The sequence below is a fragment of the Temnothorax americanus genome, unplaced genomic scaffold, assembly GCF_048541705.1.
Source record: "Temnothorax americanus isolate GAGA-0224 unplaced genomic scaffold, ASM4854170v1 Scaffold24, whole genome shotgun sequence".
Classification (NCBI taxonomy): Eukaryota; Metazoa; Arthropoda; class Insecta; order Hymenoptera; family Formicidae; genus Temnothorax; species Temnothorax americanus.
The window spans coordinates 659,436-686,430 of record NW_027509381.1 but is presented as its reverse complement, the minus strand read 5'-3'; the positions used below and the strand labels follow the sequence as shown (position 1 = coordinate 686,430).

Genomic DNA, 26,995 nt, shown 5'->3' with positions numbered 1-26,995 from the left:
AAGGAAAGGAAAAAAAGGCCGTGTGAAAAATGATCATACTCAGTTCCGCGAGAGTTTTATCAGGATGAGATTAAGCGAGACACTCCATATACTATATATATGTATATATTTGCCGACGGACCATTTGTTCGGATGAGCAGTGATATTCTGTGGCTTGAAAATATGTACTGGTGAGACACCGGTGACTCGTTCCTCCATCAATAAAGCACAGAATAACATCGGTCGCTTTAATGTCGAGGCGGTAGATCGTATACAGGCGCGAGAGACAGTTGATAAAACCAATTGCATAGATAACAGTTTTATTGATCCGCAATATTTTCGTATCCCCCGGGTAAGAAATAGCATATCGAAACAGCAAACATATCGTAAATCATCTATGTGGACATTTCGCGAACTCTGGTGAAGTAACTATCGTGTTTTCCATCTTTGTGCAGAAACAGACGCGTGAACAATGAGGATCCCGCACACGATACCGCAGAACGTTATAGCAGCTTACAGGTAAAATATGGAATAGAATAAATGGACCTTTATAAACTTAGCACCCTTACTATTAAAAAAAAATTCGGGTATATATACGCACAGACTTCTATTAAGCTATAGATAACATAACATTAAACTGTTTCTCTTTTCTCCAATCAAATACTCGTTAAATACTTTATTTTGGAATTTATTACTTACAAGACAACTTCAAAATTTATCAAAAACTGCACATAAAGATACAAGAGTAAAGTGTTGTACAAATTAGTTGCTGTATTGATTTTGGTATTAAAATGATCCTGGAATTTAATGCTCTTAAAACGTTCTGGTCGCAAATTTATTGCTCACTATTTAACTTAACTGTTTAACTTTTACTATATTTGACTTAAAGTCTCGACATCGCGCATCGTTAAGTTAAATAGTAAGCAATTTAAGTTCGCGACTAGGACATTTTAGGAACACTATATAAATTCTAAGATTATCTTAATACCAAAATTGGCACAGCAACCAATTTGTTTAATACACTTTACTCTTGTACGTAACGCTAGCACCGCCGCAATGTCGATCGACTGTGTTAAGTTAAATAGTGAGCAATAAATTCAGGACAAGAAGGATATTAAGAACACTAATTCTAGGATCATCTTAATACCAAAATCGGCATAGAAACTAATTTGTTTAATACACTTTACTCTTGTACATGACACTGACATCGCCATACTCTTAGCGAACTTTGTTAACTTAAATAACGAGCACTAAATTTCGGATTGGGATATTTTAAAAGTACTAAATTCTAGGATTATTTTAATACCAAAATTGACACAGCAACTAAATTGTTTGTACTTTAACATACTTTACACTTGTATCTTTGTGTATTTTCGATAAATTTTTAAAGTTATTTCCCGAGTAATAAATTCCAAAATAAAGTATTTAACGAATATTTGATTGGATAAATAGTTTAATGTTATACCTATATGGTTAACTTTTTATTTTTGACCATTTTGCTCTCATGCAGTTACGGTAACCGCATATCGGTACATTCATCACAATCATTACCATTCAATACTTTTAATATCTCTTTGGAGCGCTTTAGAGTACAAAATTGGCACAAAATTCTGGTGTATCGATTCTTTCGTTTACGCCGTTTACGGTACTCTATACGTGTTATTCAGGAATGGGGGTGCTAGCGTAACGTGAAGACAGCATCCCCACTTTTGATATTAATTGCCTGCGAATAGATAGGAGTGATAAATTCGGGATTAGAGCAATAAATTAGCACTTAAATGCCGTATATCTAAACTCTCTTCTCTTTTTCTCTCTCTCTTCTTTTTTCTAATGGTATAGGTTTATAGGAGTTCTCGCGACACGTGTATCATCTCTTATCTCGCCTCATACATTCTGATTCCGTATATACCGCGCAAATCGAGTTTTTCTTGAATAAAGTAAAGTATATCCCTAGGAATATCCTTTTAAAGCAATTCAATTTCGACAACGCAAGGTATCGCAAGAAATCGCGTCACGTGTGGTACAACAATCCTCGAAATAAACATCTTCGTATTAGATATATGAATAATATTGGCTTTACTCATTCAACAATTTAACGTTTATCCTGGCAAATTGGCTCACAGGTGCTCGCCAGAGACCTCGCTGTTACCGCAAGAGCAAGGACGGACGCTGCGAGCGGAAGACGCCTCGTGGGACGACGGCGTAATCCCCGATTTAAAGATTCTCGCGCTTCGTACCATAGTCTCGGCCTGGAAGGATAATCCTGTTCTGGAGGATCTGCCGACGTGCGCCGACAGGGACGTGTTGCTGGAAACACTGCCGACTAATCTACCCTTCGAGTTGACGATACCGAGAATCGAGGATGAGTTTTATTGGGAACGCTCGGCCAAGGACAGGTAGAACGGAGCACCTATCGATTCTCGATTATGTGGAATACTCTATTCGTAATACTATACGTATTATCGAAAACGCTATCGTGAACTTTACGTCGCAATTATGGATTAATCTGGCCAAATAATAGCCGACTTCATTCAACTTTAATCGACTGTAATTTCATTTCAATCTTATTCTAATCTCTTTATAATTGGTTGACTTTGATAGTTCTTGACTTAAAACATCCGTTAAAACATGAATTTCACACCAATAGACTGCAATTAACTGTAGGTGCTTTAAAAGGCATAATCAATTGATACTAAAAGCGATTTGTCAAAGCGATTTGCGTACGCAAGTACAATTTAATTTCTATTGTCGCAGATGGGAACACAACGATCCGGGCGAGTACGGTGGCTCATGGCGGCGATTATATTGCGAACGCCACTTAGCCGAGTATCTGGAAACTTTGCAAGCGAGCTACTTCGAGTCCCAAAGAGAGGAATGTGAGAAATTGATGGCTCTCGTGAAGAACCACATACACGTCATAAGGCTTCGCTCTCTTGTACCGACCAAGTAAAGCAAATTAGTATACTAAATTCTCAATTAGTTTTTATGCCTGATGACAAAATAATAATTAATGAAGACAAATCGAAGCGACTTATACCCAGTTAGAAAAAATAAGGTTCGGTTTTTTGTAAGATTAATAAAGATTTTACTATGCGCGTAAAAATACATATGAAATAGTTTTAAAAAATGGAAAATTTTCGACAATTATTATGAAGTTTTAATATCTCCAAACGTCTGTCACAGCTTTATCTGTCTGATGAACATAACTTCAACGTTGAAATTAGGCATCAAAAATCTTTTCACAGACGATCTTTTTTAATGAGAGGATGTATGAAAACTTGCAAAAATTTATGACAATTACAAAAAATATATTTATAGATCGTCATCGTAGTAGATACGAGTAGATACGTATTTATGTAGTGCCAACGTTTGAGCAGACCTTGCACCGCTTTACGTCGCGCCGCGCAGCAATCCACAGTATTTACGCCCGGCCAAGAACACATCGGAAAATTATTATTAGAGCCGGTCAGTTTGTCGGCTAAAACCGTAAGTGCTTGCACTTGAAGATCCAAGGAGTGCGATGGACTCGCGGCGTAAATATCGCGCAAAAGCGTAGCGGCCGATTCTATAATTGGCCGGAGTATCTAGGAGGCCAATTATAATCATCATGCACGGACGTCGGAAAATTGCAAATATACCGAGCTTCAGCAAATTCCCTCATCGCTTTCGTTATCGCGATAACACATGCACAGTAATTATCTTCTATCTTTCGACGTAGTCTTCACATTTGGTCCTTTTATTTTTATGACACCGAAATACAAAGTCCGTAAGGTAAATGTACCAATGCCTGGACACGTAGATACCTATGTCTGGACATTTTTATCATTTTAATCTTTAAATAAATTATAACGCGAATTAAAAAATCAAAGATAAAAATATAATATACAAGAAAAAATTTTTCATCTTTGATTATTTGATTTTAATTCGTGTTATAACTTATTTAAGGATTAAAATAATAAAAATGTCCAGACATAGGTATCTAGGCACGTGTCCACAGGCATTAATTGGTACATTTACCTTACATCTTTGTGATATCGTATTCTGTGGAACCGTTCTTCTCATCGTCGATTGCTAATGGCTTACTACCTTCATTCACACCTTTGTGCCAAATTTACATTTGTACATCATTCGTACAAGGTGATTATTGAAGAGAACATTTGTGCAAATTCGGCCGCGCTAAGTTTACCGAAATTGCGACGGCAAAGGCGGACACGCGGCAAACACACTTATACGAGCGAATAAACTTGTTAATGCGTTAAAGATTCTAATTATACACGCGCGGCGGGAGATATACATATAGGTACACGCGCTAGCCGTAGAATTGCCGTAGCCATTGAGCGACGACTTTTAGATGCCGAGCGGTGTAAATTTTGCGCGAAATTGCAACAATCGCGGCCAAGTTGATATGTGTGACAGTGCGACAGTCGATTCTAGGCAGCTGGCTACGTGTGCTACTATATAAACGTAACTTCGCGAAGTAGAAAGTAACTCAAGTGCAAGCATGACAAGAGAACGTGAGCAAAAACATTTCCCTTCTGAATATCCTCTCGCGAACACAAAGTGTGTGGTACGAAAGGCATCATAACAATACAAATATAATATAATATATACAATAATAAAAAAATGGATAATTTTATAATTATTTTGAGATAATTAAAAATTAATAATACAAGATCGTAATATAAATATTTGTAAATAAAAATCTACACGTAATAAATACAACAAATTTGCAAAAGTTGAAATCTTTTCCTGCTTTATTTAATTTCGCGTGTGAATGCACGTGCAAAATTTTTGGAATGTGTTCAAAAAGTGCCGATATACTTTTTATGAACCCACACATTGCGAGAGGAATTGTTAACGTTGTCGCGCCGGCGCCGCCGTCATTCCAGTTTCATTTCATTTCCAGCTTTTAAGGCCGCATTATAAAATGTTGCTGTGAACGGGGATGCTGTTTAAAAAGTAAAGAAACAAATTTACACAGTTACGGCCGTAGAGTCGGCAGGGTAGAAATGGTTACTGTCGTTGTAATGAAATTGGAACAGGTAAACGTGAGGACGGGAAAAAGAGTTCCGCGATCACGTTTGCAAAACTAATCTCAGGCGGAACAAGTAAAACGCTCGTTTCGCCCGTATTGTTCTCGCAAAAAAAAATTTAATTAACCTCTGCACACGAATTTAGCATCAGTATTATTAACACGAAAAAGGCATTATTATGTAGCGCGGCAATGCAAATTTTATAAAAAGCTTATAAAATAAATTTTTATTTCCTGAACTTATTTTAAGTAAAAGCATGTTGTGCATAGGGTATACTCGAGTAAGATGGCCATACAGGAAATATGGCCAACCTATGTTCTTTCAATCTCGTTCGCCATGAAACATCGAATGAACATGAGTTGGCCATCTTTCCTGTATGGCCATCTTATCCGAGTTTACCCTATATCATCTATGTATAAGAAAATTCTCTATTTTTAATAAAAGTAATAGATAATCGTTATTCTTATTTTTTAAAACTATTTTAATATTAAGGTGGTCCTTTCGTGAGAACAAGTATTAGATAGGTACCTAAATTTGATATATGTTAAATATACAGTAATAAAGGACATGTGTACGAAAAATCAAGTGAGGTTACCGACACTTTACAAGAAATAAGTCATTCTAAATGTGCGTTCGCGGAGCGTGCCATTATCATTCTATCCTTGTTTACATCTAATGAACGAGGAAGATAAAATGATGCAAATCGCCACGGCCAAGGTTTTCAACGAATAATACATGTACTTAGCGATCAGATGAATACATTATTCACGTCTTAAAATATTCCCTGAAGTTTCCGGATTTCGTACATACCTTGAAAATAAGGGCTTACCGAATGTTTTGCTCTGATATATGAGGTTAAATAAGTAGTGGATCCAATCGCATATTGCTTTACTCGTACTGTCATGCCTGACCGTTCGGTCACAACCTAACCTAAATCGAGTTCAACCGCACTACTATTGTGATATTTTTTTAATTAGTAAATAATTAAATACGATTAAATCGTGTGTGTAAAATCATGTTATATTATTATAATTATTGGGATGTTGTGTAATGTTGGTCAATATGTTTGTTTTCAATTACCTCATGACGGACTGTTACTTGACTAGCTGGGTCCGCGAAAGGACCACCTTAAACAACTCAGCGTCATTTAGAAATATATTGACGAAAAATTGATTTGAAATTAACTAGAAAGATGAATTTTGTGTTATCCCACACATGTAGCAATATATAGTATTTAATGCCCAATAATGTCATTATTATTACTTTGAGTCATTATATCTATAGCTTTATATCTGTCTAATTTATTCACGCACCATCTAAATATTTGCCATTCTAGTTTGATAAAACTCGTAGTAGAGCTCGCTTCGTAAACGCGTCTGAGCGTTCTTCTGCAATTCGGCGCTGATAATTCCGAGAACGCTTGGCCCGTTATTCAATATGTATCGCGATTTTAATAAGTAAAGTTGAATCGTTAGGAAACGTTATATCATTCCGCGATGGCAATCGTTATAGATCCTAGCCCAGAAATTTCATTTAATTAAAAGGGAAAGAGAAAGAACGCGTTTGGGAAAAGTAATTCTCTCAGATCACACCGCGGGCTACTCCCTGTCCGAACGATCCGTAAATCCGCTGCAAGATTTATCTTCGCTTTTATTTGGATTACGAATAATAGATCCTTTTATCGTGATCTGTCTCAGCTTTAACCCCTTTCTTTTAATATAATTGCTATTTAAACTTTAAATACAATAAAATTAAGATTAACACAATAAATACTTAATTTAATAAATTAGAATAATCTTGACTATAGAAGTGTTTGAGATGCGTGAAAAAATATTCTAAATAATTTGAGAACGAAAGGGTTAAAGACAATACAACTTATAAGATACATAAGGAATTATACGGTTATACTAATTAATAGGTACATATATAAACTGTCAATATTGTCTTTCTGCATGCCCGGATTTATTATTCGAAATTCCATTTCGTATATCAATCTAGAACGTCCAACGTAGCCAGTATGACCTATCTGACGGTTAATATGGTTCGGCGCGTGTACGGCGTGTACGCGTTCTTCAATTATTCACAACGACTAGCATGCAACTAGGCCTCTACATACACGACGTAGTTTGTGCAACGTAATCCATCGTCCAATATTGATCAGAGCCGCGACTCACTCAAATACATTAACTGTTTCGCGGATAAACCATTCAGTAACAGCTCGAACTAATTTTTTTACATATATACACGTGGATTTTTCCATACATCCTAGGGATAGAATATTTTTTTTCCTCCGCATTAAAAAAATTGCTTTTCCGCTCGTTCGTTGCATCACTGATTGATTGACAATCTAGATATAATATACGAAAAATCGCGATAGATATGAAAAAATATGTACAAATGGAATCTTTGTCTCTATCTATACTATTATATAAAATCCTTACGGGTGGTGTATGTTTGAACGTTAATAACTTAAAAACTATTGGACCCAATTTTTACAACAAGTATATAAAATAGGGGTAGAATTTTCTGGAATGTGCTATAGGGTGCGTATTTTTTTGTTACCGATTTTCTGGAAACCAATTTTTTTAATTTTTCTAATTCTTACGGGTAAAAGAATTAAAAAAATCGGTGTCCAGAAAATAGATAACAAAAAACTTTACACCCTATAGCACTCCTCGGAAACTTCTATCCCTATTTTATATGGTTTTAATACAAATTCGGTCCAATAGTTTTTAAGTTAAAAACGTTCAAACATACATCACCCGAAATGTATGTTTGAACGTTTTTAACTTAAAAACTATATTGGACCGAATTTTTGCCACAAGTATATGAAATAGGGGTAGAATTTTCCGGAGAGTGCTATAGAGTGTGTAGTTTTGATGTAGAACTACGTCTCTATACTATTATATACAATCCTTACGGGTGGTATATGTTTGAACGTTAATAACTTAAAAATTATTGGACCGAATTTGTATTATAACCATATAAAATAGGGGTAGAATTTTCCGGGGAGTGCCACTATGTGTATAGTTTTTTGTTACCGATTTTCTGGAAACCGGTTTTTCTAATTTTTCTAATTTTTTGGGAAATAATTCGCCGAATCTCAAAGAATTGTAGATCAAACAGGGATAGAATTTTCCGGGGAGTGCTATAAAGTGTATAATTTTTCGTTACCGATTTTTTTGGAAACCGTTACAAAATTTTTTTCAATTTTTCGGGAATTTATTGACCGAATCTTAAAGAATTGTATATGAAGTAAGGGTAGAATTTTACGGGGAGCGCCATGATGTGTATAGTTTTTGTTACCGATCTCTCTGGAAACCGGTTTTTTTTATGTTTCCAATTTTTCGGGAAATAATTGATTGAATCTCAAAGAATTGTATATGAAGTAGGGGTAGAATTTCCCGGGGAGTGCTATAAAGTGTACTATTTTTTGTTACCGATCTTTTTGGAAACCGGTTCCGAATGACCGAACCTCAAAAAATTGTACATAAAGTAGAGGTTGAATTTTCCGGGAAGTGCTATAAAGTATATAATTTTTCGTTACCGATCTTTTTGGAAACTGGTATCAAAAGTTTGACGAATTTTTCGGGAAATAATTAATCGAATTTTAAAGAATTGTATATAAAACAGGGGTAAAATTTCCCGGGGAGTGCTATAAACTGTATAGTTTTTCGTTGCCGATTTTTTTTGGAATCGGTATCTTTTTGGAAATAGGTTACAAAATATTTCCAATTTTTTAGTAAATAATTGAGTGAGAGGGAGAGGGAGAGGAAGAGGGAGAGGAAAAGGAAGAGAGAGAGGGAGAGAGAGAGAAAGGGAGAGGGAGAGAGAGAGGGAGAGGGAGAGGGAGAGAGAGAGGGAGAGGGAGAGGGAGAGAGAGAGGGAGAGGGAGAGGGAGAGGGAGAGAGAGAGGGAGAGGGAGAGGGAGAGGGAGAGGGCGAGAGAGAGAGAGAGAGAGAGAGAGAGAGAGAGAGAGAGAGAGAGAGAGACTATTTGCGTGTCTTATTACATATGTCCTCCGGGGCGAAGCCCGGGTAACCAGCTAGTCTCTATATATATAAAAATGAATGTATGTATATTTATCCGCTATGCAAATCTACAGTTTTCAAATTAGAACAACCAAATTTGGTATACTATCTCATGATACTCTAACTTAGACCGTAGACGTATTTTGAGAACTGCATCATTACCGATTTTTTTGGGAAACCGGTTCCAAAATTTTTTAAATGTTTGTTTGTTTGTCTGTCTGACTGCAAACTACTCACTCACTCATTAATGGACCGATTTTCTGGAAACCGGTGCCAGAATTTGTCTAATTTTTCGGGGATGGCGTCGATAAAGAATAAATTAATATAAGAAAATATAAATAAAAATAAAAATAAATAAAAAAGGGAACCCCCTCTCATACAAAATTGTCTAAAAAAAGTCCCTTAAAAAAAAATTTTTTTTTTTTTTTTTGAGATATATATTACTATTCGGGGAAAAACATCGTCTATACTGTCTAATAAATTAGCCCGTAGAAGGTTTTGGGAAGGGGGATCAAAGCGAGGGGAAAAGATCTGCTGGGAAAGAATGTTTATTAGCGTCAGTTGCGTTTAGAATTTGATGATCAATTTAATTTGTGCATGATATTATTATTTTATCGATCACAGTTTTCACATTAGAACAACTAAATTTGGTATACTATCTCATGATACTCTATTAGCTTAGACCGTAGAGGGTTTTGGGAAGAGGTCTGAGCCCGGGGACAAGGGACCTCCATACAAAATTGTTTAAAAAAAGTCCTTTTTTTCAAAAAAAAAATTTTTGGGGAGTAAATATTACTATTTGGAGAAAAGAAGAACGAGCTTTTGAACCCGCGCGAAGCGCGGGCAAAAAAGCTATAGTATATTTATATAAAGATGGAATTAAAAAATTGAAAAATTCATGGAATAAAAATTTGTATCGTTGTGTATTCGTATCATGACACTCATACAAAGTAAATTAAAATAAAAATTATTTTTTAATTAATAAACCTCTACAATTTTTTAAACTTTGTTAATCAAAATTTATCATTGAATGTGTTGTTACGCTTCGTTTGTCAAAGCACGGCTCGTTTTTCACGCATAAACGCGTAGCTGATTTCTAAGAAAAATTGTATTAAATAAAAAATTAATCACCGACAAAATTCCGTTTCTCATACATGTCCAATTTGGATACAAACTTTCCAGAGAGCAGACAACGCGAGCTAACGCGAAAGACGAGCCAACCCCAGAGGAAAACGTCGCGCATCACATTCCTATGGCAGTTATACTCCCGCGATTTCCACATCTCACTGAGATTTATCTCAACTTCGGTATGATCTACATGAACGACGGTTTCGAATGGCGAGACTTCGAGTGAGTCGGAAATTCAACGAACGCGACGATAAAGTGGATCCCCACGTTAAACGATTGATAAAACATTCATCGCTCGTGCAGGTTCTCGCTGGAGGATTGCTTAAGTCTGAGGGAAGGAATTAAAGCCAGCCCGAAATTGAAGAAATTCAGTTTGACCCAAAGCAACTTAGATCAGCCCCGAGTCGCAGCCATTCTCCAAGGGATAGTGTCGAACGATAACGTTAGTCGGTGTATCCCCGTTATGTGAATAACACATAAACTGCTTTATTTTCGATTACAAATTAATAGAAGTACAACTAAAGATGCAACTTTGTTAAAAGCTAAACTAACGTGACTGCAAGCATTATCTACTTTAATGCTTAATGTGACACTAAAACGAAGAAATATAACATTACTTGGTAATATCTATATATATATATATATATATATATATATATATATATGTGTAAAAACGATCTTGGCATCCACTGGTAGATAGTAGAGAGTTTATGCCATGGTCATGAATATTGTAATTCCTGCTACACCTCGTAATAATTTTTTGACACGTTGGCTGCCATAGTGATCCGTGATCGGTGTTATCAAAATTTTTGAAAACGCTTGTAAAAGATAAACGCTATCTAATATAAAATTTTACATGACACAAATAGCTAAATAGTAATGTAAATTAAAAAATGCGTTCTTCAACAGTACTCATGAGGATGCAGTTGTTTAATCATATTACACAATATTTTATCGCTATATGCTTGCTGGTGTAAAGCTATGAGCGCATAACATTAAAAAATTAAACTATCGTTTACACTATATATACATATTTGTACCTCGTTTGAGATTATAGCGATTGGCATTGGTCGTTTTGAAATATCTCAAAAATTGGTGAAACTACTTCCTGAACGTATTTTGAAAAGCCTGTACTTTCGATCCCCTTGAGATACAAACGATTTGAAAAGGGTACAAACAATGTTCTTTCGAATGACGTTGGCCGTTTTAAAATATCTTAAAGTTGAACGATTTTTTCATCTCCCCTAACTTTTTAACCCTTTGGATACAAATGAAACGGAATGTACTAACAAGTGTACAAACAAAGTACAAAAACCTATAGTCTGCGTTCGTTTATTCCCATCGGGAGCTGTTGGAAAAATAAAATCTATAATGCACGTTACATATATTATATATTTTATTTTTCCAATAGCTCCCAATGTGAATGAACAAATGCAGGCAATGTGTAAATAATTTTTTAATTTTTTAATGTTTTGGGCTCTATACACTATTATATGCTTACGCGATAATGAAAATTCTACTGTGGCGCGATAAGACATACAAAACTCGCTGGACAGGCAACGTGTTAACGGAGAATTTTATCACACACGTTTCACGTATATTATCTCAATTATCTCGAATGCAGATCGAGGAGTTGGATCTGTCGCATTGCAAATTGATGGATACCGGTGCGCACGCGGTGGGTGAATTTCTGTCAATGCATCAGAAACTGAGGACTTTGCGCTTGGCGAACAACAATATAGGACCGATCGGAGTTGCTGGTATCGTTCACGGATTAATGAAAGCAAACACGACGGCTCTGAAAGATTTGGATCTGCGACTGAATCCTCTACAAAATGAGGGAGCTAATCACATATGCGCTCGTAAGTTCGTAAATATATATCGTAGCAGCCTCAGTTCTGCTCAGATATTAAAAATTGTGTTTTTATTTCATATTTTATTGAATACCATTTTCTGATAAACTAACAATAAAATTAATATTTAAACCATTTTTTTAATACGCTAATACCTAATTTTCACTTAATCTTAACAGATAGAAAAAGATTCATACTTATAAGAAAATAAAAAATATTTAAAAAATGTTTTGGTTGATTTTTAAAATTGTGTAATCTCGGAACTTTAGGACTAGATAAAACGTTCTATGCATGTCAGAAGGAATTTAACTCTCGTTGCTGAAATAGAACAGTTGCATGATGAAAAAATCGAGTTTTTAAAGGTCTATCTACATCTATCGTAATATTAACCGTAACGCTTGTCGTAACAGCTCTACTTGGCCTCTGACATTCTGTTTCGCCATTTGCTGTTGTGCACAACTTTATAACACGCATTGCTATTTTATGTATATACACACACACACACAATGTTTACGACAGCTTCTTTCCTTACGACCACGATCACTTACGATTAAAGCGTTATACGATAGATGTATAGATGGGGCTTAAGGGGACTAGGCAAGGTTGAAAATGCAAAAATTGGCTCGTGTTTAATGGTTTATAACAAGGCCGCGAATGAATATAAATAGTATATTACACTACAAGGGCAAAAAGATTGAGATTCCTGCACTGCGCGCCATCGTGCTCGAGGCGAAGCCGAGAGCACGATGGCGCGCAGTTCAGGGCTCTCAAACTTTCTGCCCGTGTAGTGTATACTATTTTTCTTGCTGCCTGGTCGAAAGTACGGAAGAATGACATGTGTGTGTTGAAGATATTGATGCCTGCCCCGACATTTGCGGCACGAGCGAAGCGAGTGCTGCTGGTCGGGGGCAGGCATCAAATCAAATGCATCTATAAATAAAGGTATAAATACACTTTAATTAAAGGAATTGTGTTTATGTTTAGACATGACTATTTATTTGTATCACAATTACAAAACTTATTTTATATTTACTAATAAACATTATCATTGACTAACTGTAAACAAATTTTTAGGTTATACGAGTGAAAGTAAAAGTAGAGGTTGGGGCGATGTGAATTGGGTTTGTAGTAATATTGTGGTAGGGATCTTGTCATATATTGAGTGCCAGTGCACGCAACTAAGTTTTTACTCCCGCTATTCAAGATGGCGCGCATGTAGTTTAACCAAGGCATAAAAATGAGACTTTCTGCCGTGGAACCGGGGCCGAAAGTACGTACTTTCGACCGAGGTAGTAAGAAAACTTTTTTATTGTTTAGAGTATTAATTATAACATTATAAAATAAAAAATCCATGGAAAGTCGTTCCCAAATCAATAATATCGGCGTCCCAATGTAATAAGGAAAACTGTCGAATCCACGGTTTTACCACGATTCCAGTCAAACGGATAAAGATTTTGGCAAATTCTAAGAATATTTCTTCTCCTTAGGCTTCCCTCTATCGATTATACCTAAAAAATTAAAAATAAAAATAAAAATAACAAAATGGCGTCAAAAAAACAAAAAATTTGTAAAAATTCGAGTTATTTGTTATTATAAAATTGTAGCAATATTTTTTTTCAATCTGATTTTAGGTATAATTCATGCGTCATAGTGTTTAACAATTCATGTATAAATTTCAAGTTGATATCTCTATCGGTTCTCGAGATATCGTGGTAAAATCATCAAAAAATGTAGTTTCGAGAAAATCGCATTCAAAGTTTCGGTACAATATTTATGTTAGAACGGTCGTACTCACGCGGTTCAAAAATTTCCTCTTCGACGCAGTGAATGGCCCCGGATTATCGTCCAATTTCTCGTAATTTTTATTCACTATCTGATTGCCTTGGAAGCGTTTTTTACGCGGTCGCCCTGGACGGACATACGGCGCCGATTTCTTTTTTCCGCTCTCTGACGAAGACATTTTTGTAATAAAGCGATTGTAATACGACAAACTTTCAATACATTAGCACAACCTCTCTGGGAGTCGATTATGTATAAACTTTAAACGAGGTGAAAATTAAAAACAAAATAATAAACAGAATAGAGCATGTAAGCCGAGCTAGATGTGCGTGTTTATTATTCTTTGTGTCAACCGCAATATATACAATTAGAAACAGAAACGTTTCGACTTTATTATTAGGTCGTCTTTAATGTGTCGTTACAAATTAAAACTTAATTCTACATATTGCATAGAGAACGTTAGAAATTAGAATAATGCTCAGACCGTTCGGTCGGGACCGACCGCACAAATATCTGCGTTCGGCCGGCCGCGCGCCACATTACGTTTTACGCTCTCCTGACCTCAATTTTGCGAATTTAAAAAAAAAACAAACGGGAAGATATTTCTAAAGAATCACAGTATCGGAATATGCAAAAAACCGAAAATCGATTTTTTCAAAATTTTAACCTTGCCTAGTCCCCTTAAAAAAATATTTAAAGATGCCGAAAACTTTCTTATAGGGCATATATCATAACTTAGGAGCAAGCAGATACATTAAAATTTATTGCCCAATATCTTTTAACTTAAGCTCTCAGTTTTAATAACTTTTTCGAGTCTTTTCTTTGATTAAATTGAGAAATATTTGTGTGTGATAAATTCAGTATCTTTATATAAGTAATAAGTAATAAGAATAAAGCAATATTTACGCTTTTGCTTAATCTTAATGCTTAATATAACTAACTGCAACAATATTAATCAAGAATACAATTTTAATTTGTATTTACAATTATAAATAGCACGTATATGTATAATCGACAATGAACAGATTTTATCAATTTTTAAATAATCTTTCCACAAGTAAAATAGCGATAAATGTAAATAGACGCGATTATAGAGCAAATGATTTTACAAGCAATTCTCTTTCTCTCTTTGCTCTGAAAACGATATATCAAGATAGATAATTCTTTGTTTATTTGGAAAAATACAACGCCACTTCGAAGATTATCCAGTGGTGTTTTCTACAGAATTCAGTGCCCGAGTAATACAAAGCTCGTTGAGGTAAATTGAAATTTAATGTTGCGTGCGGTACTACTTTATGCTAGTGCACTATAGGGGTGCATTGCATTCTCGCCGAATAATGGAAATATCACGGATTTCGTATTTCAGCACCATTCTCTCTCTCTCTCTCTCTCTCTCTCTCTCTCTCTCTCTCTCTTTCTTTCTCACTCTCTCTCCCTCCCTCTCTCCCTTTCTCCCTCCCTCGTATATAAATTTATCAATGTACGTATGTACACAGGACAGATCAATGATAAAATCGGATCTCGAAATTTATATTTTCTGCATTTCCAAATGTATTTTTTATGACGAGAACAAATGCCAGCGAGAGAGAATTTATTTCGAACGAAGAAAGATAAGAAAATAATGGAATTTATTTTTTTTAAATATCAAATTTGTCTGACAAATGAGATATTAATGACGCTTTATTGCCGGATAATACACAGTAAAAAATCGCGCGTCCAAATGTTAAAATTTTCTTGTGTTACCAAGATTTGACTATTATTTCAATGTAAAATTAATATACAACAGCTATGTTATTATTTTCGTAACATTTTTGTGTGTTATAATGTCAACGTGATAACTTAACTTTATGTATGTCATTTAGATTTTGAATATTATTTTGAGTTCTTTTAACATAATTATTTTAAAAAATCAACACGCCTTAAAGTTATTTTAACATAAACAAAAGTTAAAGTAAATCTTCTCAAATAATCGTAAACTTTGACATACAAAATAATCAAATTTACTACAATCAAATATTTAAAACAACATTTCTCTTAAGTTGAAATAACTATCGTTTATTCAAATATGTTATATTGACATTTTTTACAAGTTATTTTTACATTATACTTAAAGTTAAAAGAACAAATATAAAAATGTAAAATATAGTGTCAATAAATTAACATTTCTAATTTGTCAACAAGTAACACACGATGAATGAGTTATTTTAACTCCAAATTTTGAGTGGACTTTCTGGGACATTTGAAAAATGTTACGATTAACATTTTATTTTTTACTGTGTATGCTACGTCCAAAGGCCAAAAAATTCAGATTAAAAGGTGTCATCTTGATTATCTCCTCAGTAAGCAAGAAGTATCAAGAAATATTTCAATTGCATTGTATTAACGTTACAACGTTGCTGCAATGTGCAAGTTGAAATGTTGACGTTTCTGGCTTACTGAATCGTCACTTTAAAACATCGCTTAATTATCTTTATCATAGACTGAATGTACAGGTATCATGCTTGACCTCGCTACACGAAGCCATACTCTGCTTATTGCCGACTTTAAAAACTGAATGTACAATCCCATATAATCTCGAAAATTAGCATAGAAAGAGAGAGAGAAAAAAAAGCGTAATCGACTCGCAGGTCGAAAGTGTAGCTAAAGCGGCACGCTGAATTATTTAAATAAATGCAAGCTGAATAGCAGATTGTGGCATGCGCGTGCATACAAATCGCATGTTACAGCACACGGAACGTGTCTGAAACTGCAATATAAAAATGCATGAAAGAGCAATAACATCTATTACAGTACATATACAAAATCACTACCGTAATTTCTCGTGGATATATTCCTGGATATATAATACGTACTCATTATAAGATAATAGCTTCAATTTTAATATGAATAAAATTTTTCAGAAAAAAGAATTTAGGTTGCTAATCTTTAACCCTGGTCGGTTCACTAAATGTAAAATTTTGCTATAAAAAAAAATGTTCAGATTATTATCTTAATAAAACCATCTTAATAAAAAATATTAGATATGATATAAACGACAGAACGTAGTGACATAACATATTGCTTTAAGGGGACTAGGCAAGGTTAAAATTTTGAAAAAATCGATTTTTGGTTTTTTGCATATTCCGATACTGTGATTCCTTAGAAATATCTTCCCGTTTGTTTTTTTTTTTAATTCGCAAAATTGAGGTCAGGAGAGCGTAAAACGTAATGTGGCGCGCGGCCGGCCGAACGCAGATATTCGCGCGGTTGGTCCCGACCGAACGGTCTGAGCATTATTCTAATTTCTAACGTTCTCTATGCAATATGTAGAATTAAGTTTTAATTTGTAACGACGCATTAAAGACAACCTAATAATAAAGTCGAAACGTTTCTGTTTCTAATTGTATATATTGCGGTTGACACAAAGAATAATAAACACGCACATCTAGCTCGGCTTACATGCTCTATTCTGTTTATTATTTTGTTTTTAATTTTTACCTCGTTTAAAGTTTATACATAATCGACTTCCAGAGAGGTTGTGCTAATGTATTGAAAGTTTGTCGTATTACAATCGCTTTATTACAAAAATGTCTTCGTCAGAGAGCGGAAAAAAGAAATCGCGCCGTATGTCCGTCCAGGGCGACCGCGTAAAAAACGCTTCCAAGGCAATCAGATAGTGAATAAAAATTACGAGAAATTGGACGATACTCCGGGGCCATTCACTGCGTCGAAGAGGAAATTTTTGAACCGCGTGAGTACGACCGTTCTAACATAAATATTGTACCGAAACTTTAAATGCGATTTTCTCGAAACTACATTTTTTGATGATTTTACCACGATATCTCGAGAACCGATAGAGATATCAACTTGAAATTTAAACAGGAATTGTAAAACACTATGACGCATGAATTATACCTAAAATTAGATTGAAAAAAAAATATTGCTACAATTTTATAATAACAAATAACTCGAATTTTTACAAATTTTTTGTTTTTTAAACGCCATTTTGTTAATTTTATTTTTATTTTTAATTTTTTAGGTATAATCGATAGAGAGAAGCCTAAGGAGAAGAAATATTCTTAGAATTTGCCAAAATCTTTATCCGTTCGACTGGAATCGTGGTAAAACCGTGGATTCGACAGTTTTCCTTATTACATTGGGACGCCGATATTATTGATCTGGGAACGACTTTCCATGGATTTTTTTATTTTATAATGTTATAATTAATACCCTAAACAATAAAAAAGTTTTATATTCATTCGCGGCCTTGTTATAAACCATTAAACACGAGCCAATTTTTGCATTTTCAACCTTGCCTAGTCCCCTTAACGCAAGATATATATTACTGAATTTAATAGATAAATAGTGTGATATTAATTACTTTGATGATAGTTTTGTTTTTATAATTTATCTAAATATATATTTTTTATATTCCTTATAAAATAAATTCTTTGCAAAAATATTCGTTTGTAAGAGATTTATGTTTTTATATTATACTTGTTAATTTGTCATTTTCAGTCCTGGTGAGAAACAAAACTTTGGAAACATTGAATATCAGCGGCTGCGAATTAGGTCCGGAAGACGGCATAGCGCTAGCCGGAGTGCTCTCTTCCGGTTGCGTGGAACTCGAAGTCTTATCTCTCGACGTATCAAACAATAATTTTGGATTTACCGGTATTAATAACATCAGAGGATTACCCTTTATATCTTCTTTCGAGAATATTATTTTAATATAGCTCAAGAGAAGATGTAGAAATTTAAGAGAAAGAAGTTTCCAATTTTCAATGACGGAATCGAGATAATTACGTAAGGAGAGCAACACATGCAAACAGTAGTGGTCTAAAATTAGTTAAAAAACACTAATTATTAATATTATTGTTGAAGAATTGTTGCGCAATTATCTCAACGGTTGAAAGATTTGTACTCCACGCAAAAAAAAAACGGCAATAAAATTTTTTCCAGCTGGAGAGTCATTCGAGGCGGCCGTAAGCTCATGCCCGTACATTATCCACTTGGATGGTCGAATGTGCAATTTCTCGAAAGAATCGGAGTCCTCGATCACCGAGAACGCGCACAGGTGAGGCCCGCGATTAAGGTAACTCCGGTATTTACGCCGCAGAAGTCATAAAAAATAGAAGAAATAAAGATACTTGCTCGTAATCACACTGTTATGTGCCTTTATGCCATATTAGTATTATGCTATAATTGCAGTTCTTTTGTTAATATTAATAAAACCGTAGTGAGTTGAATCGATTTCTCACCGTATAGTAAATTGCGCGATTATATATTACGACCTACGTAAAATGATTACTGTAGAGAATATAAAAGGTTTAATAGTTATTTCATGATACATAAGTGCAGAGAGATAGTAAAGGATGGAATATATACAGCAAAATATAAGTGCATAGCTCTGTATTCTTTGTTTAGCTTCATATCTTGTATATCCCTCCTGTTTGGGATATATGACATTTTTAGGACGCGAGATTTATGCCACAGTACAAATTGAAATCTCCTATGTGTTCTTTTTTTTTTTATCTTTTTCTTGGATCGTATACCAATAACTTTTGAAGCATCTATCGTTTTTCTATTTTCTTTTTAAAATCTTTTAGTTTTATAATTTGTTTATCATTCTTACATCTTCATAAACTTTTTACATACATTTTATAACTTATTATAACATATTATTGCCTTATTTATAAACATTCAATTTTTTATATATAAGGCGTATATTTCATCCATAAATGTCATATATCCCACTCCTATTTGATATATGGCAAAAATGCAAGGGTTTCTAAAAGTTTTTTTTTTGTTAAAAAAGAATAAATATTTCATATTTCTAATTTTTTTATAGTAGTATAGACATATAGACAATATAGTTTTTTATTAGTAATAATTCATTTGCCTTAAACATAGTATAAATAGTACTCGACAAATTAAGTTTTCTTTAGGTGCAGCGTATATATACCGGAATTACCCTGTCGTGCGAGAGATAAAACGTTCCGTTTTCCTTCTTTTTTAATTTATTTAATTTTCCAGCCGACCCGCTCTTTCCCAATGTCTAACACCGCTCACCTTTATTTCATTTGCTTCCCTTTTCCACGCACGCAGGTGCGACGGGCTCAAGACAATACCTTAAATTTAATAAATCCACGGGGAGCGAAATGTCGTAGGGGTGCAGTCCGCCGGAGATCTATAAATTTCTATCGTATTCAAGTATTCCGTAATACTTGACTTTATTGGTGATTTTACGCAAACTTCCACATTTCGGCCCGCGTACTCGCTCGTACGGTAACGTTACGATTTATTAAGACAGGCAAAAGGATCGTTAAATGTTCCCGCGAGAGAACTCATCGCGATTTCTATCGTGCTCATGACACAATTTTCACGTTCAATTTCCACACGTTTTAAATTTACATTAATTTCGCGTTTATCTCGCAGATTTTCATGTAGTACGTCCTGAATTGTATCTACCCATCGTCTTTTTTTGGCATTCTTTTAAATAAAAATTACAATAGAAGAGACCGGGGCTATTAGTCGGGTAAGTTGTCACAAAGCTTATATCTCACTTAATAGATTGAGTGGAATATTCTTCTTTATAGTGTAGATTGCTCCTATCGTGTTAGTCGGGTGTACGAAATAGCTCGTTTCAAAAACATCGCATGTGATATTTACGAGCACTTTTTAAAAATTGAAGGTCACAAGTAAATTTTTCTTGCCTCTATTTTTATTGTTCCGTTGGTTTTTGGAATTACTAGTCGTAATTTCTTTTTGGTCATAAGAAATATTATAGTTTTAGATAATTTTTCGGTAAATATGCATATTAGGTCAAACCTCACCGATGACCTTGACCTTGACATATGTTGTCAAGGTCACCCTCCTGAGTGACCTTCAGAAGGTTTTAGCCGGCGGTTATTGTTTATTAAAAAGTTATAAACAAAAAATGTTTCGAAAATATAGCAGCTATTTTGAGTATTAGAAGGCATAAATGACTAATATATATGTCGAAATAGTTCACGCATACACTTTTCACGCAAACCGAGGTTTACGCACACCTCCCCCTGCTTTCGGGGGAGGTGCGGTAGTCCCGAAATAGTTCACGCATACACTTTTCACGCGAACCGAGGTTCACGCACACCCCCCCGTGCTTTCGGGGGAAGTGCGGTAGTCCCGAAATAGTTCACGCATACACTTGGACAAAATACGCAAAATTTTAAGTATGCAAATTAAATACACAAAAGTAATAAACTGCATGTAAAAACATATATACCCCCCCAAAAGCAGAGGGAGGGGTGTGCGTGAACCTCGGTTTGCGTGGAAAGTGTATGCGTGAACTATTTCGGGGCTACCGCACCTCCCCCGAAAGCACGGGGGGGTGTGCGTGAACCTCGGTTCGCGTGGAAAGTGTATGCGTGAACTTTTCATGCGTGGAAAGTTAATATGCAAGATGCCACATGGGTTAGATGACGCGCTTTAAGAGTATTCAACTGTTCTAACCCATGTAAGTATTCTCTGTTTTAACAAAAAGACTTCAATTTATCAACAATTTACTACTTTAAATGTTGTGTTATGGTAAAGCAGCGACTTTCTCGCGAAGTAAAGTATTCTCTGCTTTAAAAAAAAAAACGTAATATTAGTCATTTATGCCTTCCAATACTCAAAATATCTGCTATATTTTTCAAACTTTTTTTTGTTTATAACTTTTTAATAAACAATGACCGCCGGCTAAAACCTTCTGAAGGTCACTCAGGAGGGTGACCTTGACAACATATGTCAAGGTCAAGGTCATCAGTGAGATTTGACCTTATATGCATATTTACCGACGTTCAGGGTAAGTTGTCTCAAATGAGATGAGATTTAAAGTTTATGAGAATTATTATTCTTTTATTTACTCGAAGTTTATGAAAGTATTACAAAATTTATGAGAATTATTATTCTTTCATTTACTCTAAGTTTATGAGAATTATATTAAAAAATTTATGAAAATTATTAATTTTTCATTTAATTCATGCTGCAATATATTATTAAGTTAAATTTACCAAAAACTGGCACTAACTTTAATAAAATAGTAAAACAGGAACTATTTTTCCTCTATACATGAAAGATACATGACAACCAATCCAGAGTGACAACCAACCCTGGGTATGGGATAAGTTGTCACATTTGCGTGGTTTTGCTTAGAATTAAATAACTTTTTTGTATATAAATATATACAAGTCTAATATTTTTTTCTTACACCTAAAGAATGAAGCTACATTATAAAGTAGTATACAATATTATAAAATATTGCTAACATTTCTTTTTAAATCAGTATTTAAAAAATGTGACAACTAGCCCCGGTCTCTTCTACGTTTAAATTATTATAATATATTATAGTCAAACAGCACTCGGTGAGTGTCATTTAAGAAAAAAACCTTTTATTAATGAAAATATTAATTACTTCATCGTTTCACTTTACGAGAATTGCGAGAGACAGGCGGTGTGACAATTCATCCGACACACACACACACATTTCGATTTCCTCTTCAAATCAACACCGTCGCGCGAGATAACCGCCGGGCTCTGGAGTTGCTCACAGGCTGCGTTTGCAAACCTCATTACGCCCGAAAGGGCAACACAATCGTCGTGTCAGAATGGAATACCCAGGTCGTCAACTCCGGGTACAAGCAGTTCGATGAAGGCGACGAATCTCGTCGTGCTTGGCCGCGTGCCAAGCCGTTTGCCGAAAGACAACTTCCTTTCTCGATAGAACAACGAGATGTCCCGACGTATCGGGAGTCGTTGATCAACCGTTAAATCGATCGAGAGCGATCGATTATATTATCGTAATCGAGAATCGCAAACCGTTAAACGGGAGAGGGGGGAAGAGAGAGAGAGAGAGAGAAAGAGAGAGAGAGAGAGAGAGAGAAGAGAGACTCTTCTTACCGTTAAACTCGATTGTTACACGTCCATTTAGCGCGCCTCGTTTCCAGCCTGGCGCTAATAGTCAATCGATTTATCCGTTTTCCCCTCTTTTTTTTAGGAACGCACACGCGGTTATCCTCCCTCCCTTCCTTCCTTCCTTCCTCCTCCTCCTCTCTCTCTCTCTCTCTCTCTCTCTCTCCCGTTGATCGCGTCTTCCATGCACCTTTGACCTATTGACACCGTATAGTTCGCATGCTGCGTAATATAAGCGTATCAAGGATCTTCACTTGTGAATACACGCGGCCCTGAAGACCGATTGCACATGTGAGATGCGCAATTCTATGCGCCCAGAGCAATCGTTGACAATGATTAGACACGAACTGTACATCAAGATCCTAACATCGGGAAAGTAAAAAAAATTAATCTCTTCCGACATAAACGTGTCTATATTTTTTAACAATGCATATACTTTATATTTTAAAAACATAAAATATTCTTTTTTCTATAGAGTCATTTATCAGTCGATCTTTAGTGAATCATTATAGTGATTCACTATAATTTTAGAGTGAGATTGTATCACTTTGGTAGGGAGTAGTAGCCGCTCTAAAAATTTGAGTGAAAAATTCACTCCTACCTTATGAGTGCCCGCATTTACTCAAATTAGAGTGACAATTTTCTCTTTTGAAGTGACTATCGTAATCACTCTAATATATTAGTGGCAAAACCATTCTATAAAATTTAGAGAGTAAACATATCTTTCTATGATATTACGTCTATTTACTTTAAGTCTGGTTTATCATAGATTTGAAAACAAAAATTGCAAATAGTGAACGTGACTTATCGTAAATCTAATAATAAAATAAAACCACTGAGATGGTCATTGTTATCGGTATCATACTTCGACATATTACACTCCCGTTTCCATAATCGTGAAACCTCCTCTTCAATGTATTGTGCGCGTTTATCTTCTACCGGGCACATTTTCCAATTTATTTTATCGCGATGAGTTATTGCTCCGCGGTTGCCGTTGTAAATGTCTGCACGCCACGTTTACGCAGGAATAAACAAAACGTGAAAAAGAGAGAGGAGAGGGACAAGGCAGCGCTTTCCCAAAGCAGTAATGTATATAATTCACCCAGCGCCAAGAATCTGTAACAACAGTCGGAAGTTGGGTCGTCATTCCCAGAGCCAAAAAGGATATTGTGCAACGTTTCACTGGCAGACAAATCGATGCCGGTAAGAGTTACTGTACTATTTTCTTTATTGCGTTATTGCTTCATCTTAGTCCATGCATGAAATATGCAGCGTTATATACTACATACAAGTATCATCAACTGACTTTTTATCGTATTGACTCGAGGATTGATTAATGATTATGCACACCACATATTTTTGTAAGCGCAGGTTACACACCAAGTTTCCATCGTGTTCTCCGATTTTCCGTGTCTATATTATATAGAGTACTTTTGACCTCTTATACTTGTTGTATTTCAATGTCGTTTCAATTTAATAAATTTTGTCGGCATTTCTGCAGGTTTAAAAAACGACACGCAACAATATTCGGAACGAGATTTAAACGTGATTATTTAATCACGGAATTCAAATTGCAGACGAGCAGGAGAAGATAAAATCAATTCTCAGGACTCGACACACAAGTGGCCCCGTCTATTAGGAGAAGAAGTGTTCTCCTGGTCGTGGAAAATTTAAGACACTGTTTAGGTAGCGACGCCACGATGTATCCAGAAGAGTGCTTAAGAATGAGTCGAGCTTTCAGGTAATAAAACGGAGATGATGGTCCAATATACAGGCTCCAAGGAACACCGCCAAGTCTGATTCTAATCAATAAACCCACTTTTCAAAGATCTATGTAACGCTTATACTTCTTAAGAAATAAACACTCCGAACGAGCAAAAAGGCAAAATTTTGCAATTTATTGTATAATAAATGACTGTGTTTTTTGTTGTTTATATTTATCATACTTGTCTATTTTTTATTCTAACGATATATGAACGTGTTGTGATCAAGAAGAATTGCATAACAAATGAACAATTCTGTTATACTTTCATCGTAGATTAATCTGTAATATAAAAAGTGTTTCAATAATAATTTCTTTATTTAGAAAATTTCTTCACTGATAGACAATTAACCTCAATTATTTTTCAGATTTTTTAACCAATTAAGTAAATTAATTGAATCGTCGAAGTATTTTAGGAATTTAAGCCAATATTACGAGTTCCTATTTCAGATAACGAAATAACAATCAAACGATCGAGAATTTAGAAATACATGGCGATAATGCAAACATCACACGAGTGTGCTAGATACATGAGGAATATTACGAGTTTCTATTTCAGAGAACGAGAGAAATAACAATTATATATAAACGATTCAGAATTTAGAAATACGCGACGATAATGCAAACATCACACGAGTGCGCTAGATACATGATATGTGATACGATGACGAATATGATGTAACGTGAACTCGTGTAACACGATGATAATAATGCGTCTTTTATTATTCGCGTATGTGATGAAGATTGCATTGTGAACGCGAAATCAGCAGTTGTGCCGGACTATCCTGAATAATATCTATGTTGTCATTGTACGAAGTTGCAATAACAATTTCTGTATCTGTACGTGTCTTTCGACGAGCGGGCGTTATTCGCGCGAACAATCGCACCTGGCCGTGCAATGTATACGCACATAATGAATGACTAACCGGAAAAATATACGTGCCTGCACACGAAGTTGCGAAGCGCGAACAGGGAAATTGCGCCACATCTGCGACCGCATTCCGCGATCGAACTTGCAAAAACTCTCTTTGTCCGTAAAAACAGCGTAAATAGTTGGAACGAGCGCGACGCAAAAAGCTTCAAACACAAGGAAATTCGTGATATTGTCATAATTGCGGATCGACAAAAATTATACTTTTAACTGTTATATGTTCAAATTTACTTGTGTTTTTTTTTACCTATTCATGAAACGAGCGCATAATTTTATTCCCGCAATTATTTGTTCCGCTTTATCTTCCTCCGAAGATTCATGAAGTTTATTCATTTGCGTGCGAACATCACTTTTAACACCATCATTCGAATTAATAGCATTCGCTTCAATTTACCTAACTGACAGACTGAAGGATACGTTTCATCTAATTCGAAACAGTTACCTTTTTACCCAGATAAAACGGGAACTCCCTGCGGTGACTTTTAAACCAATTCCGAAAACAAAACTCGAGCACTATAGGTATAGTTAAAAAACAGTCTCTGTCCGTATATTCCTTTACGTTGTTCCTCTTTCACCCATCAAACCTTTTCTCCATTTATACATAAATACATATACACATATATACATATATACATGTATGTATGTATGTATATAAATGCATACACATGCACATATATATTTACTCATGAATGAGTGATCTCATCTAGCTTGGCACGGCCTAGTTGTCGCTGTAAGCCATGCGATGTATTGAGTCCCGCACAAAGATGCCATTGATCGCTGCACATTCCGATCCATTCTCCTGTTCGCGATTGCAGTTTTTATTCACCCCGATATAGCTTTCTCTCGCATGCCAAGTCGTAATTGAACATCCGGGCACATAGCAAGGACCGCTTCGCCAATCCGCTTGGCAAAAATTCCGCGATATCTTTCTTGCTGTTTCAAACAACGTAATAACGACGAATAAATGAAATCCAAACGAAAGAAAGATATTGAAAAAAAATATTTAGAAAACGCATGAAATGTATTTCGCATAAAATTTCTAGTTAGCGAGAGGCGTGCTTTTTTAAATAATCGAAAAAGACTTCGAGATAGTCCGTACATTTGCCAATTGGAAGAGAAAGTCGATTCCAAATTCGAGGAGACTCATCATCAGGATTGCCACTCGTCTCAATTTTTCAATATTTGTCCCGCGTCCCGACAGGATGACAGCCGGGACGCTGAATGTTCCGATTTTTAGAGAGCAAAAGTTTTAAGTTATTTTGACGATCATTTTGTGTTTTTATATTTTTCCCATGTAAGCAAAAACTATGATATAAAACTATGATATTGCTAAATTCTCCTGCCAAAGATATCAGTATTGATCAAAAGTGGGTAAATATCTTCAAAAGTGTAAAGAAAGCAGAAAAGCTACGTGATTTATCAATTATTGTATCTTGTGTTTTAAGCATTTCAGGGCGTTTGCAGAGCCAGACTATTCCTATACTTGTCACTAAAGTGGACAAATATTAGAATAAAAGGCCATACTAATGAAAAGCTCAAATATATTATGCATAATACTTGTAAATGATTTTTTTTTTATTAAACTT

The 26,995-nt window shown here is 35.2% G+C and overlaps 2 protein-coding genes across 6 annotated transcripts in view; one reads left to right on the top strand and one right to left on the bottom strand.

The window, feature by feature from the left end:
• LOC143898846 (dynein regulatory complex subunit 5) lies at positions 1–25,855 on the top strand. Its single transcript, XM_077408624.1, is given in 11 exon segments — positions 1–498; positions 2,103–2,375; positions 2,734–2,925; positions 10,226–10,393; positions 10,475–10,613; positions 11,796–12,033; positions 18,301–18,456; positions 18,745–18,859; positions 23,742–23,874; positions 23,877–23,919; positions 24,294–25,855. Coding segments are annotated over 11 exon segments (1,566 nt in total). The 5' UTR covers positions 1–451; the 3' UTR covers positions 24,356–25,855.
• The window catches only part of LOC143898847 (A-type potassium channel modulatory protein KCNIP1), an 84,104-nt gene that overhangs the window by 14,560 nt on the left and 42,549 nt on the right, over positions 1–26,995 (bottom strand). The window lies entirely within an intron of this gene.